At 43.6% G+C, this 23,817-nt stretch overlaps 1 protein-coding gene across 4 annotated transcripts in view; it reads right to left on the bottom strand.

The window, feature by feature from the left end:
* LOC141258396 (protein unc-93 homolog A-like) overlaps positions 1-23,529 on the bottom strand; it is a 397,098-nt gene extending 373,569 nt beyond the window's left edge. For all 4 annotated transcript variants that reach the window (XM_073673394.1, XM_073673397.1, XM_073673396.1 and 1 more), the window contains exon 1: positions 23,337-23,529. In XM_073673394.1, coding sequence (XP_073529495.1) covers positions 23,337-23,423 — 87 coding nt within the window. In that variant the 5' untranslated portion in view covers positions 23,424-23,529. The remainder of the gene's footprint in view (positions 1-23,336) is intronic.
* Between the last annotated feature and the right edge of the window lie 288 nt (positions 23,530-23,817).

The raw sequence follows: 23,817 nt of genomic DNA, 5'->3' as shown, positions 1-23,817 counted from the left end.
TACAGCAGTGATGAGCGAGCACTAAAATGCTCATTGCTCGGGTCGAGCAAATCGTAATGCTCGAGTGCTCTACCCGATCAATGAGCCCAATGTAAGTCAATGGCAATCTGGAGGTCTTGAGAGGGCCTAAAAATTAGGCAATTCGCTGGAAACAGTCCTCAAATGATATGGGGACAGCATGGGGAAGACCCCTGGAAGCATCTCTGACTCCCAGGTCACTGCTGTGAACAATGTTGTCAAGAGTATTATGCCACTTTTACGGACTGACAATAAAACATACAAAAACAAAGCCAAAATGGATTTTCCTGGAAAAAAATGTTAAGGAACATTCTTTCCAAGGTAATGACTTCTATATAAAGCAAAATAAATAACCAAAAACAAAAATGCTCCTCCACACCTTGGGCTATGTTCACACGTAGCATTTTTGATGTGTATTTGTACTTTTGCATTGCTTTCAATGGTGAAAAATACATTCACCAGTAAATATAATTTTAACATTTTACTACCATATTAGTGATGAGCGAGTGTGCTCGCAACTGCTCGGTACTCACCCGAACATCTCACTGCTCAAGATGCTCAGCGACTACTTCCGGGATGCTCGGGCAGGAGCTTGGGTCCCCGCCCCGCATGTTTGGCGCTCTGTAGACAGCAAATAAACAGGGATTGCCTGCCACTCATTGTAATGCTGTAGCCACGTTGGTTGTGGCATTACAGTGATAGGCTGGCAGCATAGCATCATTGGGTCTATATAAGACCCTGTGACCCTGTGCTCGTCACAGTCTACCCGGAAACAGGCAGAGTAGGGAGAGCTGCAGCAGAATGAGGGAGAGAATTGGCAGTTTATTAGTTAGGTATAGGTATTCCACAGCAATATACATCTAAAATAAAAGTCCTTCTAAGGACTAATTCAGATGCATACATTTATTACTGGTGATAGCAGGAGTTAGGTAGACAGAGTTTGTGGACACTGTATACAGCAGAATAGGGTCCATTGCATGTTCTGTCTGCTGCTGTTACTGTTATCCATAGCCCTAGATATCAGGGCTAATTTTTTTTTGCTTTTAATCCTGATTATTTGCTTAAAAAACAATACAGTACACCATTTTACTGCTCCAGTTGTTTTTTTATTTTATTTGCATTGCTGTATTGTGGAAGCAGAGAAACTTGTTCATCATCAGACGTGATCCGATATTACTCCAGAAGGCGCATGGCAAGGGACGTGGAAGTGGACGTGATGCTGATGGTGCATGCAGAGGCCGAGGCCATGGGCAAGATGAAACTGTGCCTGCTGAGGGACAACAACAAATACCCACATCATGTCAAAATACCTTCCTGTCCCAATTTCTAGGGGGCCGCGGATCCCAACTTTTGAAGCCAAAGCAGTGTGAAAAGGTTGTTGGTTGGATAGCATATAATGCTTCCAGTCAGTTTTCCACCACCACCACCACCCTGTCTTCCACACAGTCAAGTCTCAGTAGCCGTGAGTCTGGACCACATATTCCTCACCCTGATCCTCATTCCTCCCACCATGCGAAGTGCCCGGGGACAAGTGATTGCACACCCGGACACTCCTAAGAGCTGTTCAATTTTCCATTTATAAATTCGGGCCTCTCACTCAGCCCGCTTCAAGCGGGGCAAGAGGAGATCATATGTAGCGATGCCCAAATATTTGAGCAGCCATGGTCACACGAAGACGACGGTGGGAAAGTGCAATTACTGTCGCAAGAGGTGTATCATTATGTTGAGGAAAGTTGCCAGTCTGTCCAGATAACCCCAAAAAGGTAATTTGCAACCTCTTCCATGCAGGCAACAGCAGCAAACTACCAGCCCGACCACCATCCGCATGTTCAGGCACATGACACAAAGCGCCCAACTGTTTGGGCCGAATGCCAGGGTCCAGAAACAGTGTCTGCGGATGAAACCACTGCCTGTTCCGCTGATGTCTGTGCACGCCAATCCCCTGTCCATGGTGAAGGCGAAGATGACTCCCGCCCTGCACCTGTCGTTGCACACTTGCAACCACCACCATCAGCATCCACGTCCTTGTCCCAGTGCAGCATTCAGTTGTCCCTACCCCAGTCCTTTAAATGGAAGTGCAAATACGCAGCCAAGACCCCACAGGCCACACAACTAAACTCCCACATTTCTCGAATGCTTGAACTTGAACTGTTGCCTTTTAGGCTCGTGGAGACAAAATCTCGGTACTCGGTCCCCAACCGCCACTATTTCTCCCGGTGTGCTGTCCCCGCCTTACACAAGCACGTGTACCAGAACATTACTTGTGACCTCAACAGCGCAGTTACTGAGAAGGTCCACCTAACCACGGACACATGGACAAGTGCTTGTGGCCAGGGATGGTGCATCTTGCTGATGGCACACTGGGTTAATATTGTGGAAGCCGGGACCCTGGGACTGAACACATCCTCCAGACACCGAGGATTGCAGGCCCTGGGTCAATCAGGGTTGCCCCTACATTCTACAGCTCCTGCACCTCCTCCTCTTCAATCTCCGAAATGACCACATCAGCTGGAAGCACTGCAGCACTGCCTCGGCCAAGCGGCAACAGGCTGTGCTGAAACTAATATGCTTAGGTAACAAACCGCACACCACTGCAGAGTTGTCGACAGCTGTAAAAGAGAAGGCAGATTTGTGGCTGTCACCACTGAACCTACAGCCAGGCATGGTCGTGTGTGACAATGGTCGGAACCTTATGGCGGCTCTGAAGCTAGGCAAGCTCGCACACGTACCATGCCTGGCCCATGTGCTCAACCTAGTGGTTCAGCAGTTTCTCAAAACCTACCCGGACCTGCCTGAGCTGCTTGTCAAAGTACGCCGCATGTGTGCCCATTTTCGAAAGTCACCTACAGCTTCCACCACCCTCACTGTGCTTCAGCAGCATTTGCAGCTTCCAGCTCACCGACTGGTGTGCGATGTCACCAAATGTTGGAACTCAACCTTGCAGATGTTGGGAAGGATTTGTGAGCAGCAGAGGGCAGTTGTTGAGTACCAGCTTCAAGACGCCCGTCATTATTCAGGTCAGCCTCCGCACATAAGAGCTGATGAATGGGCATGGATGTCAGACGTCTGTGCCGTCCTCCAAAATTTTGAGGACTCCACCAAGATAGTGAGCGGCAATGACATCATAATTAGTGTCACCATCCCACTTCTCTGTCTACTGAAACGCTCGCTGCTCACAATTAAAGAGGTGGCATTGCAGGTGGAGCACGATGAGATGGAGCAAGGAACCATACAGGGTGATGCCAAAAATCCCAGCCTCAACTCAACCCAATGCGGATTGCGTGACAATGAGGAGGAGGAGGAGGAAGAGGAGGAACAATAGCTGGTTTCCTGTGGTACAGATGGTACTACTCACACAACTGTCATACCGTCTGTTCAGCGTGGATGGCCTAAGGAGAGGGAGAACGAGGAGGAGAGCATGGACAATCGTCTTCTTGGTCAGGACAGAGGAGTTTTGCCTGATGGCAGTATAGCACACATGGCTGAGTTTATGCTCCGCTGCCTTTCCCGTGACCCTCACTTTGTACACATTTTGGGTGCGAGTAATTACTGGTTGGTCACACTTCCAGACCCACGCTACAAGGAGAACTTTCTATCTCTCCTCCTTTTTGCAGTACCAAAAGGCCCTTGTGGAATTATTAAAAAAATTCCCACCTGAAAACACTGGCGGCAGAGGTCATAGGTTGGTGGACAACCAAGGAGTACAGGTGAGGGAGACACAAATACGATGCAGCAGAGGCAGGGGAACACTGTCAAAGGTCTGGGACAGTTTTCTCAGCCCCTGCCAGCACCCAGGCCATGATGCGCCAGGTACTCCGACAAGGAGAGAAACGTTTTGGAAGATGCTGAAGGAGTACCTTGCCGACCATACTAACGTTCTTGGTGATTCATCTGTGCCTTATAACTATCGGGTATCCAAGCTGGACACATGGCATGAACTGGCTCTCTACACCTTGGAGGTCCTGGCCTGCCTCTAGCGTTTTGTCAGAGCGAGTTTTTAGTGCCGCCGGGGGTATTATAACTGATAGGCACATCCGCCTGTCAAGTGAAAATGCTGATAGGCTGACTCTTATAAAAATAAACAATGGCTGTATTGGGCCAGACTTCTCAACACCACCAGATGATAGCAGCGGAACATAAAGTCAAATCCAGTGGCTTTTTATGTGGGGGGTCTATTTCCATGCACACCCAGACATGGGTATACGCTTCCTGATTTTGTCTATTTTCTGTTGTCCTTCTCCTTCTCCTCCACCACTATATCACCAGGGTGAATGTGATGCAACACCCACATAATTTTTTTAAGGGTGTTAATGATGCTCATAGGAAATTTTTTTAGAGGCCTACCTCTAACATTCTGTATGTTATACAGTATGTTTATGTATACCCCCCAGGGGTAAATGTTTTTCAGCCCATGTGACTTAGTGGCGCTAGATTTTCACAGTCAGATTTATTACACCGACGTAACAATAGACAAAAAACCCAAGGTGAAAATAGATGTGTTTCATTTTAAACATAGCCCTCTGGACGATATCAAAAGGAAAGCCATTTATAATAATTGCCATATAATCGAGAGCGATAAGGATTTAGCAAACACTGCTATTAAAAAACCTATTATATTATATAAAAGGAGTCACAATATTGGAGATCTCATTAGTAAACATTGATTGTCCGTGGAATCAAGTAACTGGTTTAAGAAATGCATACCTATTGGTAATTTTAGATGCGATACTTGTTCTTTTTGTGACCGGCATCTTACGGATAATCCCCTGAGAATGGGTTCCGTTACACATAGGGTTAATCATTTCATATCTTGTAGATCCAAATATATAGCATATGTTATTTTTTGTCCATGCGGTTATTACATAGATAAGACCATCCGTCCTTTGTTTATACGTATCAGAGAACATTTTCATTCCATTGTTACTAAGAAGGGATCGCAAAGGCTGATTTCCCATGTGACTCAGTTTCACAATGCCAATTCTAACACACTTAAATTTGCTGGTATCGAGCATGTTTCTTTTCCAGCCAGAGGAGGTAATTTAACAAATCGCTCCTACAGAGAGAAGCTATTTGAATTTCCCGCACCAATGCTACTGGTCTTTTGGGACTGAATGATAGATCCGATTTTTCAATGTTTTTATGATGTTTTAATTCATTAATTGTGACCTCAATTATGTACCTGTTAAAGAAAGTGAGGTTGCAGTTTGGACCATCTGGACAGCAGAAGCGCTATTCACAGCGCGAAACGGCTGTCGTCCGTCCTCTTCTCCCCGCACTCCCTGCCTTCCACTGTTTTTTATTCAAGACATGAAATAAAGACTTATGCTTTTAAAGAGCGGTGAGTGCAGCCTTCATTTTTCCTTTTCATAATAAACTAATAATGGTTGTTACTCATTCTGGCCCCCATACAGTAATTATAGGGAACCTGTCAGGTCCCCCCATGCCCTCCAACCCAACAGCATTCACTTATTTATGAGTAAATTCACTGCCTAACCAGCCCTGTATAGCATTTTTCTGTAAAAATGAGGTTTAAAAAAAGCATTCATATTGTCCCTGCTTCCTATGCTAATGTTGGCTTTGACTAGTCGATTAGGTGTTAGTTCCCCTGACTAGTCAACCCTCGTTCCATGTTATCATCCACCTGTGGGTGTGATAAAATAATTTGCAGGAGCTGTCGTTATCGCTGGCTCCTGCAAATCTCGTGCACGCGCGCCGCACATTTTGGCATTGTCACTGCACCTCTGCAGCCGGGTGTACGCTTCCGGGCTTCAGAGGCGCACTGCGCATGACCGGAAGCCATCTTCTAAACGTACGATCATGTGCATTCTGCACCTCTGTACCCTGTGGAAAGAGGGCTGATTAGTCAGGGGCAACTAACGCCCCATCGACTAGTCAAAGCCCTCATTGGCAAAGGAAATGGGGACAATATAAATGCTTTTTTTAAACCTAATTTTTAAGCAAAAACATTACTCAGGACTGGTTAGGCAGGGAATTTACTCATAAATAAGTGAGTGCTGCTGAGTTGGAGGGCATAGGGGACCTGACCCTTTAAGTCCCATACCAGCACCAACCCAAAGACAGTGTTGCATACAGGCTCGGCGTCAGCACCCTGCGCACCCGGGCAAGTGCCGGGGTCCTGAGCAGGCGGGGTGGCCCACTCACCGTCGGGCACGCCGGCGCGCTATGGGACCCGTGAGCGGAGGAGAGCGATGCCGGCGCCCACCCTCCCCCTTGCTCAGGGCCCCAGCACAATACTTATCTCTCCCCGTGCCTCCGCAGCAGGTCCGGTGTCTTCCACTTCTGCTGCACTGTGACATCTCAGGTCAGAGGGCACGATGACGTCTTTCCACCGCGCCCTCTACTGAGAAGTTACAACACAGAGCAGGAAGGCGGCGGCGCGGCTGAGGAGTCCGGAGCAGCGGCAGCAGCAGCGATGAGAGCAGCGGCAGCAGGTGAGGTGAGTATTTGATTTTTTTTATGTATGGATGCATGGGGCACCTGCATGGGGCATTATATGGGGGCCCAGGAGGCATGGGGCATTATGTGGGGGCCAAGGAGGCATGGGGAATTATGTGGGGGCCCAGGAGGCATGTAGCATTATATGGGGGCCAAGGAGGCATGGGGCATTATGGGGGCCCAGGAGGCATGGGGCATTATATGGGGGCCCAGGAGGCATGGGGCATTATATGGGGACCCAGGAGGCATAGGGCATTATATGGAGGCATAGCCTGCATGGGGGCATTATATGGGGGCACAGCCTGCATGGGGCATTATATGGGGGCGCAGCCTGCATGGGGCATTATATGAGGGCACAGTCTGCTTGGAGCATTATATGGGGGCCAGTATTCTGCAAGGAGCATTATATGGGGGCCAGTATTTTGTATGGAGCATTATATGGGGGCCAGTATTCTGTATGGAGCATTATATAGGGGCCAGTATTCTGTATGGTATGGAGCAATATATGAAGTCCATTATTCTGTATTATTCAATATATGGGGCCCATAATACTGTATGTAGGACTTAGTGGTGCCCATAATACTGTATGGAGGACTATATTGTCCGGTCTGCACTGTGTGCTGTGAGGATTCGCCAGTTTCTGAGCTATTGTAGAATTTACAATAGATATCACTCATGTAATATAAGAAGTGAAATCTTTGGCATTGTACTATATCTATATTTCTCTGCGGTATCCGTGCATCATGAATTTTGTATGTGTTAAAGGGGCCTACTGAGACTCCTTCACCCAGGGCCCACAAAAACCTGGAGCCGGCCCTAATTGCATATTACCTGTTATGTGAACTTTTACCACTGGACAAGGTACAGTGGGTACGGAAAGTATTCAGACCCCTTTAAATTTTTCTTTTTTAATAAATTTGCAAAAATTCCTACATTTCTGTTTTCTTTCAGTCAAGATGGGGTGCAGAGTGTACATTAATGAGAAAAAAAATGAACTTTTTAGAATTTACAAAATGGCTACAATGAAACTAAGAGTGAAAATTTTAAAGGGGTCTGAATACTTTCCGTACCCACTGTATATCAGTGCTGCTCTGCCATGAACCAGGCCATATTAATTCATGAGAAGGAAGTGAAAGGCTGCACTCACCATACACTACCGTTCAAAAGTTTGGGGTCACCCAGACAATTTTGTGTTTTCCATGAAAACTCATACTTTTATTTATTAAATGAGTTGCAAAATGAAGAGAAAATGTAGTCCAGACATTGACAAGGTTAGAAATAATGATTTTTATTAGAAAGAATAATTTTCTCCTTCAAACTTTGCTTTCGTCAAAGAATGCTCCCTTTGCAGCAATTACAGCATTGCAGACCTTTGGCATCCTAGCTGTTAATTTGCTGAGGTAATCTTGAGAAATTTCACCCCATGCTTCCTGAAGCCCCTCCCACAAGTTGGATTGGCTTGATGGACACTTTTTGCGTACCATACGGTCAAGCTGCCCCCACAACAGCTCAATGGGGTTGAGATCTGGTGACTGCGCCGGCCACTCCATTACAGATAGAATACCAGCTGCCTGCTTCTTCCCTATATAGCTCATGCATAATTTGGAGGTGTGCTTTGGGTCATTGTCCTGTTGTATGATGAAATTGGCTCCAATCAAGCGCTGCCCACAGGGTATGGCATGGCATTGCAAAATGGAGTGATAGCCTTCCTTATTCAAAATCCCATTTACCTTGCACAAATCTCCCACTTTACCAGCACCAAAGCTACCCCAGACCATCACATTACCTCCACCATGCTTGACAGATGGCGTCAGGCACTCTTCCAGCATCTTTTCAGTTGTTCTGCATCTCACAATTGTTCTTCTGTGTGATCCAAACACCTCAAACTTTGATTCGTCTGTCCATAAAACTTTTTTCCAATCTTCCTCTGTCCAATGTCTGTGTTCTTTTGCCCATATTAATCTTTTCCTTTTATTAGCCAGTCTCAGATATGACTTTTTCTTTGCCACTTTTCCCTGAAGGCTAGCATCCCGGAGTCGCCTCTTCACTGTATATGTTGACACTGGCGTTTTGCGTGTACTATTTAATGAAGCTACCAGTTGAGGAGCTGTGAGGCGTCGATTTCTCAAACTAGAGACTCTAATGTACTTGTTTTGTTGCTCAGTTGTGCAGCGGGGCCTCTCACTTCTCTTTCTACTCTGGTTAGAGCCTGTTTGTGCTCTACTCTGAAGGGAGTAGTACACACCGTTGTAGGAAAGTTTCTTGGCAATTTCTCGCATGGAATAGCCTTCATTTCTAAGAACAAGAATAGACTGTCGAGATTCACATGAAAGTTCTCTTTTTCTGGCCATTTTGAGAGTTTCATAGAACAAACAAATGTAATGCTCCAGATTCTCAACTAGCTCAAAGGAAGGTCAATTTTATAGCTTCTTAAATCAGCCAAACCATTTTCAGCTAACATACTTGTGCAAGGGTTTTCTAGGGTTTTCTAAACATCCATTAGCCTTCTTACACAGTTAGCAAACACAATGTACCATTAAAACACTGGAGTGGTGGTTGTTGGAAATGGGCCTCTATACACCTATGTAGATATTGCAATAAAAACAAGACATTTGCAGCTAGAATAGTCATTTACCACATTAACAATGTATAGAGTGTATTTCTGATTCATTTAATGTTAGCTTCATTGAAAAAAAATGTGCTTTTCTTTCAAACATAATGAAATTTCTAAATGACCTCAAACTTTTGAACGGTAGTGTACCTTTTAAAACACCAGTCCTTTATTGCTTATAGGAGGGACAATTGTGTGGCAAGCAGGGGGAACGGGAAAAACAGAATGGACAACAACTATTTTGCGCTTGTTGCAGCGCTTCTGCGGGTCCAGGTATGTGGTGACGCACAACCACTTCCTTTTACAGGTATTAGCATAGTATACGTCACATTGTGAAAAAACTAAAATAGTTTAAAAACATTATAAAAACATAGAATGATCAGATCTGTCATTCAAACCTAGGGGACCAATAGCATTTGTTTTTAGAATCCATTTCGCCTCTCTTTGTAGGAGTAATTTGTTGTGATGACCTCGTCTTTCAGAATAATTAACCTGTTCGAATCCAGCAAAGCTTAATGCTCTGGGATCAGCACCATGATGGTCAAGTATGTGCTTAATCAATCTTGGGGAACCTTTTTTGGTTTTAATTTCAATTGAACAAATTCTTAAAGGATTTTTAGTTGAGTGATATGTGCAAAAGAAGCAGTTGCCACATTTAAAATTGCCTTTAGGGTTAGATTTTTTTAACCAATCTTTTGATTTGGAAGACAGTCTATGTTTTATTACAATGTTACCTATATTATGACTATGTTTGTGGGAAACAAGGTACTTGCGGATCACTATAGCTTTAAGATCCTGGTCATTTTCAATTACATGCCAGTTGCTATTAATTGCCCTGTGTATAATGTTATCCAATGGGCCATGTTTAAAATTTAATACAAATTTTTGGGTATCTGTCATGATCTTATATGGCTTTTTTTGGAGTAAATCATATTGTGTAAAGGTTTTAGCTTTGATAAAACGCTGTATTTATAACCTTTGCTGGATATCCTCTTTTAAGAAAATTGTTTGTAAGTTCATTAACTTGTTTGATGAAGGATTCTTTGGAGTTATTAATTTTTTTTAAATGTAAATATTGGCTTTAAGGTAAGCCTGTTTTGATATGATATGGATGTGCACTATATTTAATAATGTGCCCCATCCAGGCCCCCTATGTCTCTTGGCCCTATGATAGGGGACACAGTCAGGGCCGCCAAGAGACCTAGGAAGTATAGCCAAGGCCAAGAGACTTAGGGGCCAGGGGATCTAGGGGGCAGAGTCAGGGGAACTAGGGGCCAGGGCATCTAGGGGGCATGGCCAGGCCCAGGGGACCTAGGAGGCATGGCCGGGGGACCTATGGGGCACACCTGGGGGACTTAGGGGGCATGGCCGGGGGACCGAGGGGGCACGGCCTCTGGACCTATCCATGGTCAGGGGGCCTAGCCAGGGAGCATATCCAGGGTCAGGGGCATAGCCAGGGTCAGGGGGCCTAGCCAGGGTCAGAGGGCCTTGCCAGGGCCAGGGGGCCATAGCCAGGGTCAGGGGGCATAGCCAGGGTCAGGGGGCATAGGTTCCTTGGCCCTAGCTGTGCCCCCTATGTCCCTGGGCCAGTGACAGAAGAAAAAAAAAAGATCCCTCTTACCTACCTTCACTCCTCTTCTTAGACATCCGGCACGCTCATGTGAAAATGGCCGCCGACCTAGCAGAGGCCGGCGGATGACGTAAGTGCGCCCGTTGCATGCGCCGCATGACAATAACGTCATACGTCGCTAGCGTCACTGCCATGCGCCGCTTGAGATGGGCATATACAAGTCAGTCGCCAGCCTCTGCTAGGACGGGTGCCTATTGCGAAGGTGATGGGGCAATGTATTTCAACTGAATGTGCGTCCGAGGATGCACATTCAGTTGAAACCAGTGAGCCTCCTTTGCGCTCTGCTGGTTTCTCCGGTGTCCGAGTGGACCAGTTCGACCCTAACTGTATGTGTCCATGCTCCGTCCTTTCATACATATACTATTCCCTGGCCCTGGCTGCTCCACTCTCACCAGTCCCTAGTACATGTGACTGCCCAGCTCTACCATAGATACCATAGTAATAGCAGACACTGTATGTGCCCATGCTCCATCTTATCATACATATACCATCCCCTGGCCCCAGCTGCTCCTCTCTCACCAGTCTCTATTACATGTGACTACCCAACTCCACCATAGATACCATAGTAATGGCAGACACTGTATGTGACCATGCTCCGTCCTATCATACATATACCATCCCCCAACTGCTCCTCTCTCACCAGTCTCTAGTACATGTCCAGCACCACCATAGAGAGCATAGTAATGGCAGACACTGTATGTGCCCATGCTCTGTCCTATCATACATATACCATCCCCTGGCAGCTCCTCTCTCACCAGTCTCTAGTGCATGTGACTGCCCAGCTCCACCATAGTAATGGCAGACAAAGTATGTGTCCATGCTCTGTCCTCCACTATTACACAGTTATGGCAGATATCTGCTCATAGCCCTTGTTCCCCATATAATACAGTCACCAGCAGCCCAAAACTCATGAAGAATCTGTATAATGCTCGGGGCTTGGAGGATGTTCGTTCAGTTGTTTAATGTTGTTCAAAAAAAGCAGATCACAGACATGGCACAAAACTAAAGTCATTTCAAATGGAAACTTTAGGGCTTTAAGAAACACTAAAAGAAATCAAGATTAAAAATGTGGTACTCATTAAGGGTAATTTTTTTCAGACCAAGCAGAGGGAAAAAATTATGGGTCTCTCAATTCTGAGGAAAAAATTATGGAATCACCCTGTAAATTTTCATTTCCAAAACTAACACCTTAATCAAATTAGATCTGCTCGTTAGTCTGCATCTAAAATGGAGTGATCACACCTTGGAGAGCTGTTGCACCAAGTGGACTGACATGAATCATGGCTCCAACACGAGAGATGTCAATTGAAACAAAGGAGAGGATTATCAAACTCTTAAAGGAAGGTAAATTATCACGCAATGTTTCAATAGATGTTGGTTGTTCACAGTCAGCTGTGTCTAAAATCTGGACCAAATACAAACAACATGGGAAGGTTATTAAGGCAACCATGTAAAACTGCGCAAGTGTCCCACTTAAATAAGCGCTAGCTGGGAGCAAAATTGAAATGCGTGGGCGGCGGCACCCATGACTGAATACGACGATCACAACATCCCTATGACTAATACGGGCAGGTAGGATATAAGTATAGAAAATGTATGCATCACTAACAACGCTATGGGGCAGTTTACATAGTAGATAGGACATGACTGGTTCCCTTTAAAGTCTACAAAGCTATACAAAGCAAGCTGAAGGAGTTAAAGATCCACCCCTCCTAAAGTCATGTCCTCCTTTGCATAGTGCTCTGGGAGTTAATTTAAAGTGTTAAAAATGTTATTCTTTTTCTTCACCGCTCAATGGTATAATATTTTGTGAAACACATGTGGCATCAATATGCTCACTGCATTGGTAGATGATTTCATTAAGAGGTATAGCTTATAAAATGGGGCCACTTATGGGGGGTCCTGCTGTACTGACTAGAGATGAGCAAACCTCTTAAGGTTCGATTCGTTTCAGATCAGTGAAACTTGCTGATGTTCTCTGAATATTGAGTCTTCAAATTTTAAAAAAATTAGGGACATACACCACCAAAGTGGCATCAATTTCACTAGAGTAAAAATAGTATAATGTGGACCGACACCTCTTCCACTACAGCCAACCCAGCAGATGGAGACCCAATTAGGGGTCTTCAAATTTAAAAAAATTAGTGGCAGACATCATCAGAGTGGCATCAATTTCACTAGAGTAGAAATAGTATAATGGGGACTGACACCTCTTCCACTACAGCCAACCCAGAAGATGGAGACCCAATCCGGAGTTTCCACATTTCAAAAAATTATTGTTAACAACTGCAGAAGCAGCAACAACAGCAGGCACAGAAGCTACGTCAAAGATATCACAGACTGCAATTAAGCGAGATCAATGCAGCACACTAAAAACTACACCATCGCCTAGTCTGCACAGTCTGCGATTGGGGTGCAAAAGTCTTTGGAGATCCATGACTTGTTCATCTTGATGAAAGTTAGGCGGTCTACACTTTCAGGGTGACAACCAGCTGTGCTTGCCCATCAGGACACCACCAGCAGCACTGAAGACACGTTCTGAGAGAAAGCTGACTGCCGGGCATGATAAAACCTCCAAGGCGTGACAAGTGAGCTCAGGCCACTCAAACATTTTTGAAGACCAAAATGTAAAAAAATCCAAACCCTCCATGATGGTATTGATATTGAGCTCGAGATACTTCTGCACCATCCTTTCCAGTCATTCACCACATGTCAGACTGTTGTGCTGGTGTACGAGCTAGTCTAAAAAATGTATGAAGGGACTCACAGAAATTGCTTTTGCCACTTACAGCTCTGCTGCTAATGTTTTTGCATTGACGAATTGATGTTCCTGAGGTTGGAAGTCTAGAGCTGCGATTCACACTGTGTACCACACTGCTGTCTTGGGGAAAACCTCTCTTAAGGTTGTGTAAAAGTGTGTTTCGATACACCAGCATGCGCGGGTCCCTTTCCAGGGCGGGAAGCATCTGGTAAAATTTACTCTTATAACGTGGCTCTAACAGAATGGCAACCCAGTAGTCAGCACTATTTTAAATACTAACTATATGGGGATCATGTTGCAGATAATGCAGCAAGAAGGCGCTCATGTGTTGGGCTCTTCCATGCATTCCAAGCCCATGGTGTGTTGGTGGCTGGGTAACACTGATGCTTGTTTCCTCCATCCCCTTCCGTCAACCATGAACAACAGAGAAGTGATGATTGTCCTCTTCATCTTGTGACTGTTGCTCGCCAATCACCTTTTCCTCAATTTGTTCCTTGGGCCTGCTCCCTCACTAACAGTTTATCTGATATCACCAGCCCCCTCGATCGCTGAAATTCAACCTCCCTTAGCACTTGCCTGTGTGATGATAGTCTGGAACTTAGAGACATTGTTATCTCTTCTGCATCCTCCTCTGATTCCTCCTCTTCCTCTGGGACCACCACCTCCTCCTACAGGCTATTCAAAGTCTGCTCCAGCATGTAGATGAATGGAATATTGATGCTGATGACGCCATCGTCAGCACTAACCATCTTAGTAACCATTTCAAAACTGCAGAAGGGTGCAAAGGTCCTTAATCTGTACCCATTCCGCAAATGTTATTTGCAGCACGTCTGTATTGCGTTAGCCTATACGACTTGAGATACTGCGTCAAGGCTCGTCGCTGCTGACACAGTCGCTGCAAGATGTGCAGAGTGTAATTCCACCGTGTCGGCACATCGCATATCAGCCAGCTAACTGGCATGGACAAAGACCTCTATATTGATGCAAGTCGATGACCTGAGGGGTGTGAACGGCGGAAGTGTGCTTTCTGCAGCAGTGCATCCAGGCCGGGATAGTGGCGGAGAAATTGCTGTACCACCAGGTAGAGGAGGTGAGCCATGCAAGGCACGTGTGGGAGGTTTCCCCGGCGTAGGGCAGCCACCAGGTTTGCACCATAATCGCACACGGCCTTCCCTGGCTCCAGGTTCAGCGGAGACAGCCATTGCTCAAACTCAGCATGGTTAGCTGTCCACAACTCTTCAGCTGTATGATTGCGATCTCCAAGGCATATTAATTTTAAAACTGCCTGATTGTGGTGAGCCCTGGCTGTGCAGTAAGGAGGTGGTGGGGATTCCCTCTGCACTGTTGGAACGTTTGTCTCATTAAGGCTGGAGGTTGCTGCGCTTGCCATGCACTGGAGCACATATTCTATCTGGTCCACATATACAAGGCGTACCGCTGTGCAGCTGCCAAAGAAAGGGAGTGGAGCAGCCCATCTAGTAACAGAAGTTGTCAGTTGTCTTTGGATAGGATGTGATGGTGTTGCTTCACTAGAGCTTTCACTAACATTACCACCAACCTCACATACACCCGGAACACCAAGCCTATTCCCCCTTCCACCACTACCTCGCTTTTTCCCCTCATGTTGCTCAGATAGTGTGGTTGGAGCATACTATTAGCAACAAAAAAATAGATTTTTTACTGTGGATGAGGCCTGTATACAGCAGAATATATGCTCCAAAAATTTTCAAACTGAGATGTTTCCTGCTGTATCACGTTAGTAACAGAAAAAAATAGATTTTGTTACTGTGGACAAGCTCTGCATACATTAGAATATATGCACCAAAAAATTTCACCCTGAGATGTGACCTGCTGTATGTATCATGGTAATAACTCGTGCATGGAACACAGTAGAAGCAGTGCACAACAGAGTTCAATGCTGAAATGTGCTCTGCTGTCTCTGTCTGGTCCTCACTAATAGCAAAAAATATTGATCTGCTGGAATGTCGATTTCACAGCCACACAGGACTCTATCTATACTATCTGACTTAGAAGCTACCGCTTAGCTATCTATCTAAAATCTCTCAGTATCCAGGAGCAACGTCAGGAGCATCCATTTTGAGCTATTATACTGACAAAATGGTGCTAAACCAACATGTCCGCTCTTTATATGGAGAGGGATATCTGATTTCAGCTGCCAATGGCACAAGCCCTTGTGTCTGGACATTGTGGATGGTTCCCTTGCCGCAATCTGCACACATTAAGAAAAAAAAAATTAGATTACCAGAACACCACTCTTCTGACTTCTCCCCATCCCCTCCCCTTATCAAATACGTCTCCCCCACTCATCATGCAGCACCACTATCTTAGCCAAAGTGATAAAAATACTGTAGTGAAAATGCAATAATTTCCCGCACTTTTACTGAATTTTGCCGCCTTTAAGTAAAAATGCTCGGTTGACCGATCACGAATCCAAATGAGCAACGTTCATGCCGAATTTGAAATTGGCGAATGTTTTTCAAACAAGTTTGCTCATCTCTAGTACTGACACCTCAGAGTCTCTGCAAATGTGAAATGGAACTCGCAAACCATTCCAGGCAAATCTGCAGTACAATATGATACTCCTTCACTTCTGAGCGTTGCACTGTGCCTAAAAAGTAGTTTTTGACCACATATGGGGTACTGTCGTGCTCAGGAGACATTGTATAACAATTTTTTTGGTCCATTTTCTCCTATTAGCCCTTTTGAAAATTAAAAACTTGGAGCTAAAACAACATTTTTGTGGAAAAAAATTTAACTTTTCATTTTCACTGCCCAACAATTCTATGAAATATCTGTGGGTTTAAAATTCTCATCCCTAGAGGAATTCTTCAAGAGGTGTAGTTTCCAAAATAGGGCCACTTGTGGGGGTTTCTGCTGTTTTGGAACCTTCGCATCTTTCCAAATGTGACATGGCATACGCAATCTATTCCAGACAATTTTGCACGCCAAAAATCAAATAGCATTCTTTCCTTCCAAGCCCTGTCGTGTGCCCAAACAATAGTTTCTAACCACATATAGGATATCCCAGTACTCAGGAGAAATTTCTCAACAAATTATGTGGTCCATTTTCTCCTGCTACCTTTGAAAAAATGAAAAATTTGGGTCTGAAACAACATTTTTGGGGAAAAATTTTTATTTTTAGTTGTCACGTCCAATGTTTTAAAATTCCGTGAAGCACCTGTGGGTTCAAGATGCTCACCACACTTCTAGATAAATTTCTTGAGTGGTGTAGTTTCCAAAATGGGGTCACTTGTGGGGCGTTTCCACTGTTTAGGCACATTAGGGACTCTGAAAACATGACATGCCCCTTCATTTGGCCCCGGTTTTTTGCCCAGCCTTGCGTTCCATGCTGGCACGCATTGGCATGGAGGGGGAGAAGATCCCTCCCCTTTTTGGTTTGCACATTCGGCACCTGCTTCCGGGTGGTGCATTCCAGCGTGGAACGCACTGCTGTGGGCGGTATCTTCCGGACCCTGCCCTTGTAGCCCGTCACTTCTGGGCATTCCCCCAGTCACGTGCACTGCGCTGACGTGTGTTTTCGCTGTGTGGGGAATCTCCTCCCTCCCTTGGGCTGCTTCCGGCTCTGCATCTCGGCGGTGCGTTCCACTGTGAAGCGCACGCCACTTTCCTTTGGGCAGATACAATCTTGCTAATGCGTCGCAGCCTGTTCTCAATAGATCTTGGTGGGGAATGTACGATTGTGGATTTGGGAATATTACCTGGAGCTTATTTATTGCCTATAAGTGTGCACATCTTCTGACGGCATTAATTCTATTTAGTCCAGTCCGTGTTTTCCTTGATTCCTCTCTCTGACTAATTGGGGCATGTGATTCTTGGTATATATATTTCTAATGCCTGGGACATTGACTTTATACCCCTGAAGAAGCCATAATCGTATGGCGTAACGCGTAGGTTATTGATATCTTCCCATTTTTTCATCTGCGCATTTTCATTTTTGGTACCCATATTTTCTCTCTATCCTTATATTATTGTCTTCTGTACCAATCTCTAGGATATACTCTATATATTGGATATCCTCCTTGTGAGAATCCATCATGAACTACTAGATACAGATTGGGTTTTAGGGATATTCTCCTATCATGATATTTTATTGATCTATTCAAATCATGTTATTATATTTATATTAGGGATACTGAAATTATGTACCACACTTACTGAATAATTTTTTTGCACAGATCTATTGTATATTATCTTAGACTATATGGGATTGATATTCTAATCTCTTTAAGGGGATTCTTTTGCTCATTTGTCTCTTTTTTTGTTTTACATGTCTTTTACTATGTTTTTAAATGGTGGTGTTTAATGTCTTGAGAACAATAAAAGTTTGTATAATTCTTCATGATATTGTGTATATATTGAATTATTCGGTATGTTTAGTGCCTCTCTTGTCCCACGTCCTCTCTGTTCCCTAGTTCTCAGAATAAAGCGATGCAAAAACAATTCTTTTTTCTATGATATAGTTTTTATTGTGTAAAAGCGCCAAAACATAAAAAAAATATATAAATGTGGTACTGCTGTAAACGTACTGACCCGAAGAATAAATCTGCCTTATCAATTTTACCACACGCAGAACGGCATAAAAAAAAAAACCATAAAAACAATTCCTGAATTGTTGGTTTTTGTTTATTCTGCCTCCCAAAAATCAGAATAGAAAGCGATCAAAAAATGTCACGAGGTCGAAAATGGTACCAATAAACTTGTCCCACAAAAAATAAGCAGTCACATGACTCTGTCAGCCGAAATATGGAAAAATTATAGCTCTCAAAATATGGCGATGCAAAAACTAGTCTTTGCAAAAAAAAGGGCTTTTTAGTCTGTGACAGCTGTCAATCATAAAAACCCGATATGAATCTGGTATCGCTGTAATCGCACCGACCCGAAGAATAAAGTTGTCTAATAATTTATACCACACGAGGAACGGTGTAAAAAATGAACTCTAGGATTAGGATTAGGGTTGTGCTAGGCTGTTGTGCTAGGCTTAGGGTTGTGCTAGGGTTAGGGTTGTGCTAGGGTTAGGGTTGGGCTAGGGTTAGGGTTGTATTAGGGTTGGGGTTAGGGTTGTGTTGGGGTTGTGATTTTTTCAGAAGTAAAGAAAAAAATGACCACGATATGGTGACTAGTTTTGAGCGTAAGTGCTCGCTACTTGAGTTTGCATCTGGTGCTCGGGTATGCACCGAGTATAGCGGGTGCTCGGGTATGCACCGAGTATAGCGGGTGCTCGAGTGACATGCTCGAGTCTCTGCCCCATATGTTTTGCAGCTGTTATACAGCCAAAAAAAACTTGCAGGGGTTGCCTGCCATGCACGAGTGATACCCACATGTTTTTTTTGGGTGTCTAATAACTGTGAAACATGCGGGGTGGAGACTCGAGCATGTCACTTGAGCACCCGCGATACTTGGTGCATACCTGAGTACCTGATGCAAACTCAAGTAGCGAGCAATTGCACTCAAGACTAATGACAACTTATTCACTATGATGACCTAATGTTATCAAATTCTGTGTCATACCTCTGGGTTCAAAAGGTTCACTATAACCCTTTATAAAATCCTTGAGGGGTGTAGTTTTCAAAATGGAGTCACTTGTGGGTGGTTTAGGCACATCAGGGGCTCTTCAAACGCAACATGGCATCCGCTAATTATTCAAGCAAATTTTACGTTAAAAAAGTCAAATGGCGCTCCTTCCATTTCGTCCAAACAGTGGTTTTCCCCCACATAGAGGGTATCATCGTGCTCAGGAGGAATTGCACAACACATTTTGGGGTTCAATTTTTAATTATACCCTTGCAAAAATAAAAAAAATTGGGGTCTAAAGTAACATTTTTATGAAAAAAAATAAACGATAATTTTTTTCTTCCACATTTCAAAAATTCATGTGAAGCACCTGAAAGGTTAATAAAATTTTTGAATGTGGTTTTGAGCACCTTGAGGAGTGCAGTTTTTAGAATGGTGTCATTTTTGGGTATTTTCTGTCATAAAGGCCCCTCAAAGTCACTTTAAATGTGATGTGGTCCCTAAAAAAATGGTTTTGCAAATTAACGCAAGTGATATCAAATACATTTTACCACTATCACGAAGTACAATATGTGCCAAAAAAACAATCTCAGAATCAGTGGGATCAGTTGAAGCGTTCCAGAGTAATTACCTCATAAAGTGACAGTGGTCAGAATTCTAAAAATTGGCCTGGTCATTAAGTGCAAACCACCCTCGGGTGTAAAGGGGTTAAGGGCATAAAAATTTAAAGTGTGAAAATTGCAGTATTTTCTAATTTTTTGTCAAATTTTAGATATTTGCATAAATAAACGCAAATCATATTGACCAAAATGTATCACTTACATGAAGTACAACATGTCAGAAAAAAACAATCTTAGAATCACTGGGATATGTTAGAGCATTCCAGAGTTATTACTTCATAAAGTGACACTGCTCAGATTTTAAAAATGAGGCTCGGTCATTAACGTACAAAGTGGCTCAGTCCTTAAGATGTTAAAGTGTCCAGCATTTGACGGATACCCTAATGGGAACCAAACAGATCCCATTATAGATAAAGGCATATGTATGACTGTTTTTATGTCCGTCATGTGACGGACTTAATTCTGCTTGCATCAAAACTAATGGTGGGTCTGGTGCCGTATTCCTGTACTGATGGTGGTTCTGGTGCCATATTCCTGAACTGAGGATGGTTCTGGTGATGTATTTCTACACTGAAGTGATGCTGATGACATATTCCTATACTGATGGTAGTTTTGGTGTCGTATTCATACAGCTGATGGTTGTTATGGTGCTATATTCATGTACTATCTATGGTTGTGGTGATGTATTCATGTAGTGATGATGGTTCTGATGCTATGTTCATTACCACAACCATCATCATCACATGAATACAAAGCCAAAATTATTAGCAGTACATAAATAGAACACCAAAGCCATCAACAGTACATAAATACATCACTAGAACCAATAATTAAATATTTCACTACAACCACCATCAGTACATGAATACATCATCAGAACCACCATCAATGCATTAATAAGTCATCAGAACTTCAATCAGTAAATGAATACATCACCAGAACCACAGTCAGTAAATAAATACACCAGTACCATCATCAGTACATTAATACATCACCAAGCTTAGTACAGCAATCAATTGTAATGTGAAGTGAGGCTGATGTACATTTATATCTCTTAAACCTCCCAGTATGTCCTTAGCAATGGTAAGGAGATGCTGGGAGTTGTTATCAGTCTTTATCAGACTGCGGGTCATACCGGACATACAGTACTGATGAGATGATGAGACGTAGTCAGTATCAACAAGTAAATACAGATACCTTATACTGTAGGTGACATCTTCTCTGAATAAGTCATTTCTTTCTTTTTGTCTCCATCTTGTCCAGACGCCATGAGGACTTTGCACATCCAAAGCTGTTCTCTGCCAATTCTCTCTTCTCCACTCTTCTGCAGCATATCCCAACACAGTGCCCTTAAAAATAAGAGTGTTATTAAAATGCCCTTTGCATAAAATCTGTCCAAAGTATGCCCTAAATAAGCTTCCCATGTTATTTGGCCTCCACACGTTCCACCTTAAAGATCTATAACCACTCCAGTGTCTGCCATCATCAGCTATACCCACTACACCGTCAGCCCTTATGAACCATGGCCTATACCATGGCTGTCCCTTCTCAATCGTTTTCCCTTACACTCTCTATATCCCCACACATTCCCCCATCATGCTAAGCTCTCTCCATATTATGCTCCTATTTCACGCTGCCCCCTTTCCATATCCATTCTGTGCCACCTTTTCACGCTATGCCCTCATATTTCCCACCAAATTGCCCTCTCAAAACTGTAGTCCTTCCTAACACTGTCCCCCTACATGGTATGACAGTCACCACAGCTACCCATACATTATTATTTCCCTCCAGCCCCCCAATATACACCATGATGTCCAGCAGAGCCCCCCAATATATTTTATGATGTCCACCAAAGTAATATACAGTATAATATCCTCAACAGCCCCCTATACAGCATGGTCACCACTGCCACCAATACCGTAGGATGTCTCAACATCCCCCAGTATAATGTCCCCTACAGCCCCCTATACCATATGATGCTTTCCCACATATTCTATAAAGTATGATGCCACCACAGCCCAGGTAAAATGTCCCCACAGCTCTCAGTATAATGTTCCTCACAGTCTCCCATATAATATGATGTCCCCCACATCCCCTTTTGTTATGTCCCAACAGCTAGCTCTGCTTGTAATGTCCTCACTTCCAGCACCACACATGCACCCACAGCTAGCCCCTTGTATGTCCCCACAGCCAGCCGCTTGTATGTCCCCACAGCCAGCCCCATGTAGGTCCCCACAGCCAGATTTATCGGATTGCTTAGCCTTTACTGGTTATTAAAAAGGGGGCACTCCCCAAAAAAATGACTTGGGGTCCCTGCTATTTTTCATAACAAGCAAAGGCTAAGCAGACAGCAGAGGGCTCATATTAATAGGCTGGAAAGGGGCCATGGATATCGGCCCCCTCCCAGACTAATAACACCAGCCCCCCGTTACTCCGATAATGGCACATTAATTAGATGTGCCATTCCTGATTGCCCTGGTGCATTGGCAATCTGGGTAATAGTTTTGGGGTTGATGTCAGCTTTATAATGTCCGCTGACATCAAGCTCAGGGGTTAGTAATGGAGAGATGTCTATCAGACACTCCCATTATTAACCCAGAAGTCATAAGAAATAAATACACAGGAAAGTCCTTTAATTGTAAAAACATTCGCCGACCCTCTTTTACCCATTTATTACCTTTATAAAATAAAATAATCCAAAGGGGTCTGCAGTAAATCCATCCCACGTCCCATGAAGATCCCCAACTCTGCTACATCCGGATGCAGTGCTGATCGGTGACATCAGTAATGTGACCGCTCAGCATGGCAGCTGGAACACAATGACAGTATTGTGTGAATCGGGCTGCTGTGCCGAGTGCTGATGTCACTAAGGTTATCGCAGTTCACAGCCGATGAACCGGGGTAACCTTGCAGACGCCACCGATCACAGCATGACAAAATTTCAGTGGTGAAATCAGTAAGGTTACTGCAGTTACAGTAGTCCAATCTGAGCTGAGAAAAAAAATCACAGATGAACTCAGAATCAGTGAATAACATTAGTCAGAGTGCAATCCGATTTTTTATCGAATTACACTCGTCCGATTTATATGCCGATGAGTATGGACTCTAACTCTGAAGACAGGTTTATAAACTCATAAGCTACATATGGAATGGCTTTCAATGAACAGTTATGCCTCACCAAGAGTGTCCAAACTTTTGATTGGTACTGTACATGAAAGAAAGAAAACCAAAAACACACACATATTAGGTAGCTTCATGACCGAAATGACCTGGGCAATTCATTCAACAGGTTATCTGGTGTGAAAATTGATTAGTAAAAAATATAAACCAAGAAAATTTAAATGAAAATCGCTTTTTTGATATTTTTTTCATAAAAAAATTAGATACATTATACGATAGGTTATAAGTACATCAAAGCAGTGCTAAAAAATAATACAATGTGTTGTGTATAAAACAAAGCCTCATGCGGCCACATAAATGAAAAAAATAAAACAGTTATGACTGATGAAAAGTATAGCAACTTAAACTAAAAAAGTTGTCCAGTTATGAAGACCGTTTCAGGCCTGTTGTTAAGAGGTTAAGTAACCCTTAACGAACTAAAACAAAAGATTGATTTATGCTAATAGACAATTTATAAATAAGTACCATTTGCAGCATTACATGGTAAGTTTAGCATAGTTTGCCTACCTGCAAACTCTGAAGCCCTCCAAAAGCAGTAAATAATAGCAAAAATCCAAAAGATACAACAAGAATATTCACTAAGTGTTTAGCCATTTTTCTTGCAGTGTTTCCTCTCTTGTTCAAAGGCAACCTGGTGTTTTCATATTTGGAGGGTGGAGTGTTTTGTTGCTGTGTTGTGAAAGACTCTGGACTTGAAACATGCAAAGATCATTTATATTCAAAATGGTTATTGATTGACTTGTCCTACAGCAATAAAGAACAAAAGGGCATAGGATTGCAGATATTATCAGTTTATGCAGTCTTGGCCGAAAGTGTTGGCACCCTTGAAATTGGCCCACAAAATGAAGTATTTCTACCAGAAAATTATTGCAGTTACACATGTTTTGTTATACACATGTTTATTTCCTTTGTGTGTATTGAAACAACATAAAAAAACAGAGAAAAAAAGTTGGACATCATATCACACAAAACCCAAAAAATGGGCTGG

Source organism: Phyllobates terribilis, unplaced genomic scaffold (genome assembly GCF_046119375.1).
Source record: "Phyllobates terribilis strain yellow unplaced genomic scaffold, ASM4611937v1 Scaffold_3__8_contigs__length_932513732, whole genome shotgun sequence".
Classification (NCBI taxonomy): domain Eukaryota; kingdom Metazoa; phylum Chordata; class Amphibia; order Anura; family Dendrobatidae; genus Phyllobates; species Phyllobates terribilis.
The sequence above is the reverse complement of the archived record's forward strand: the minus strand, read 5'-3'. Positions and strand labels throughout refer to the sequence as shown.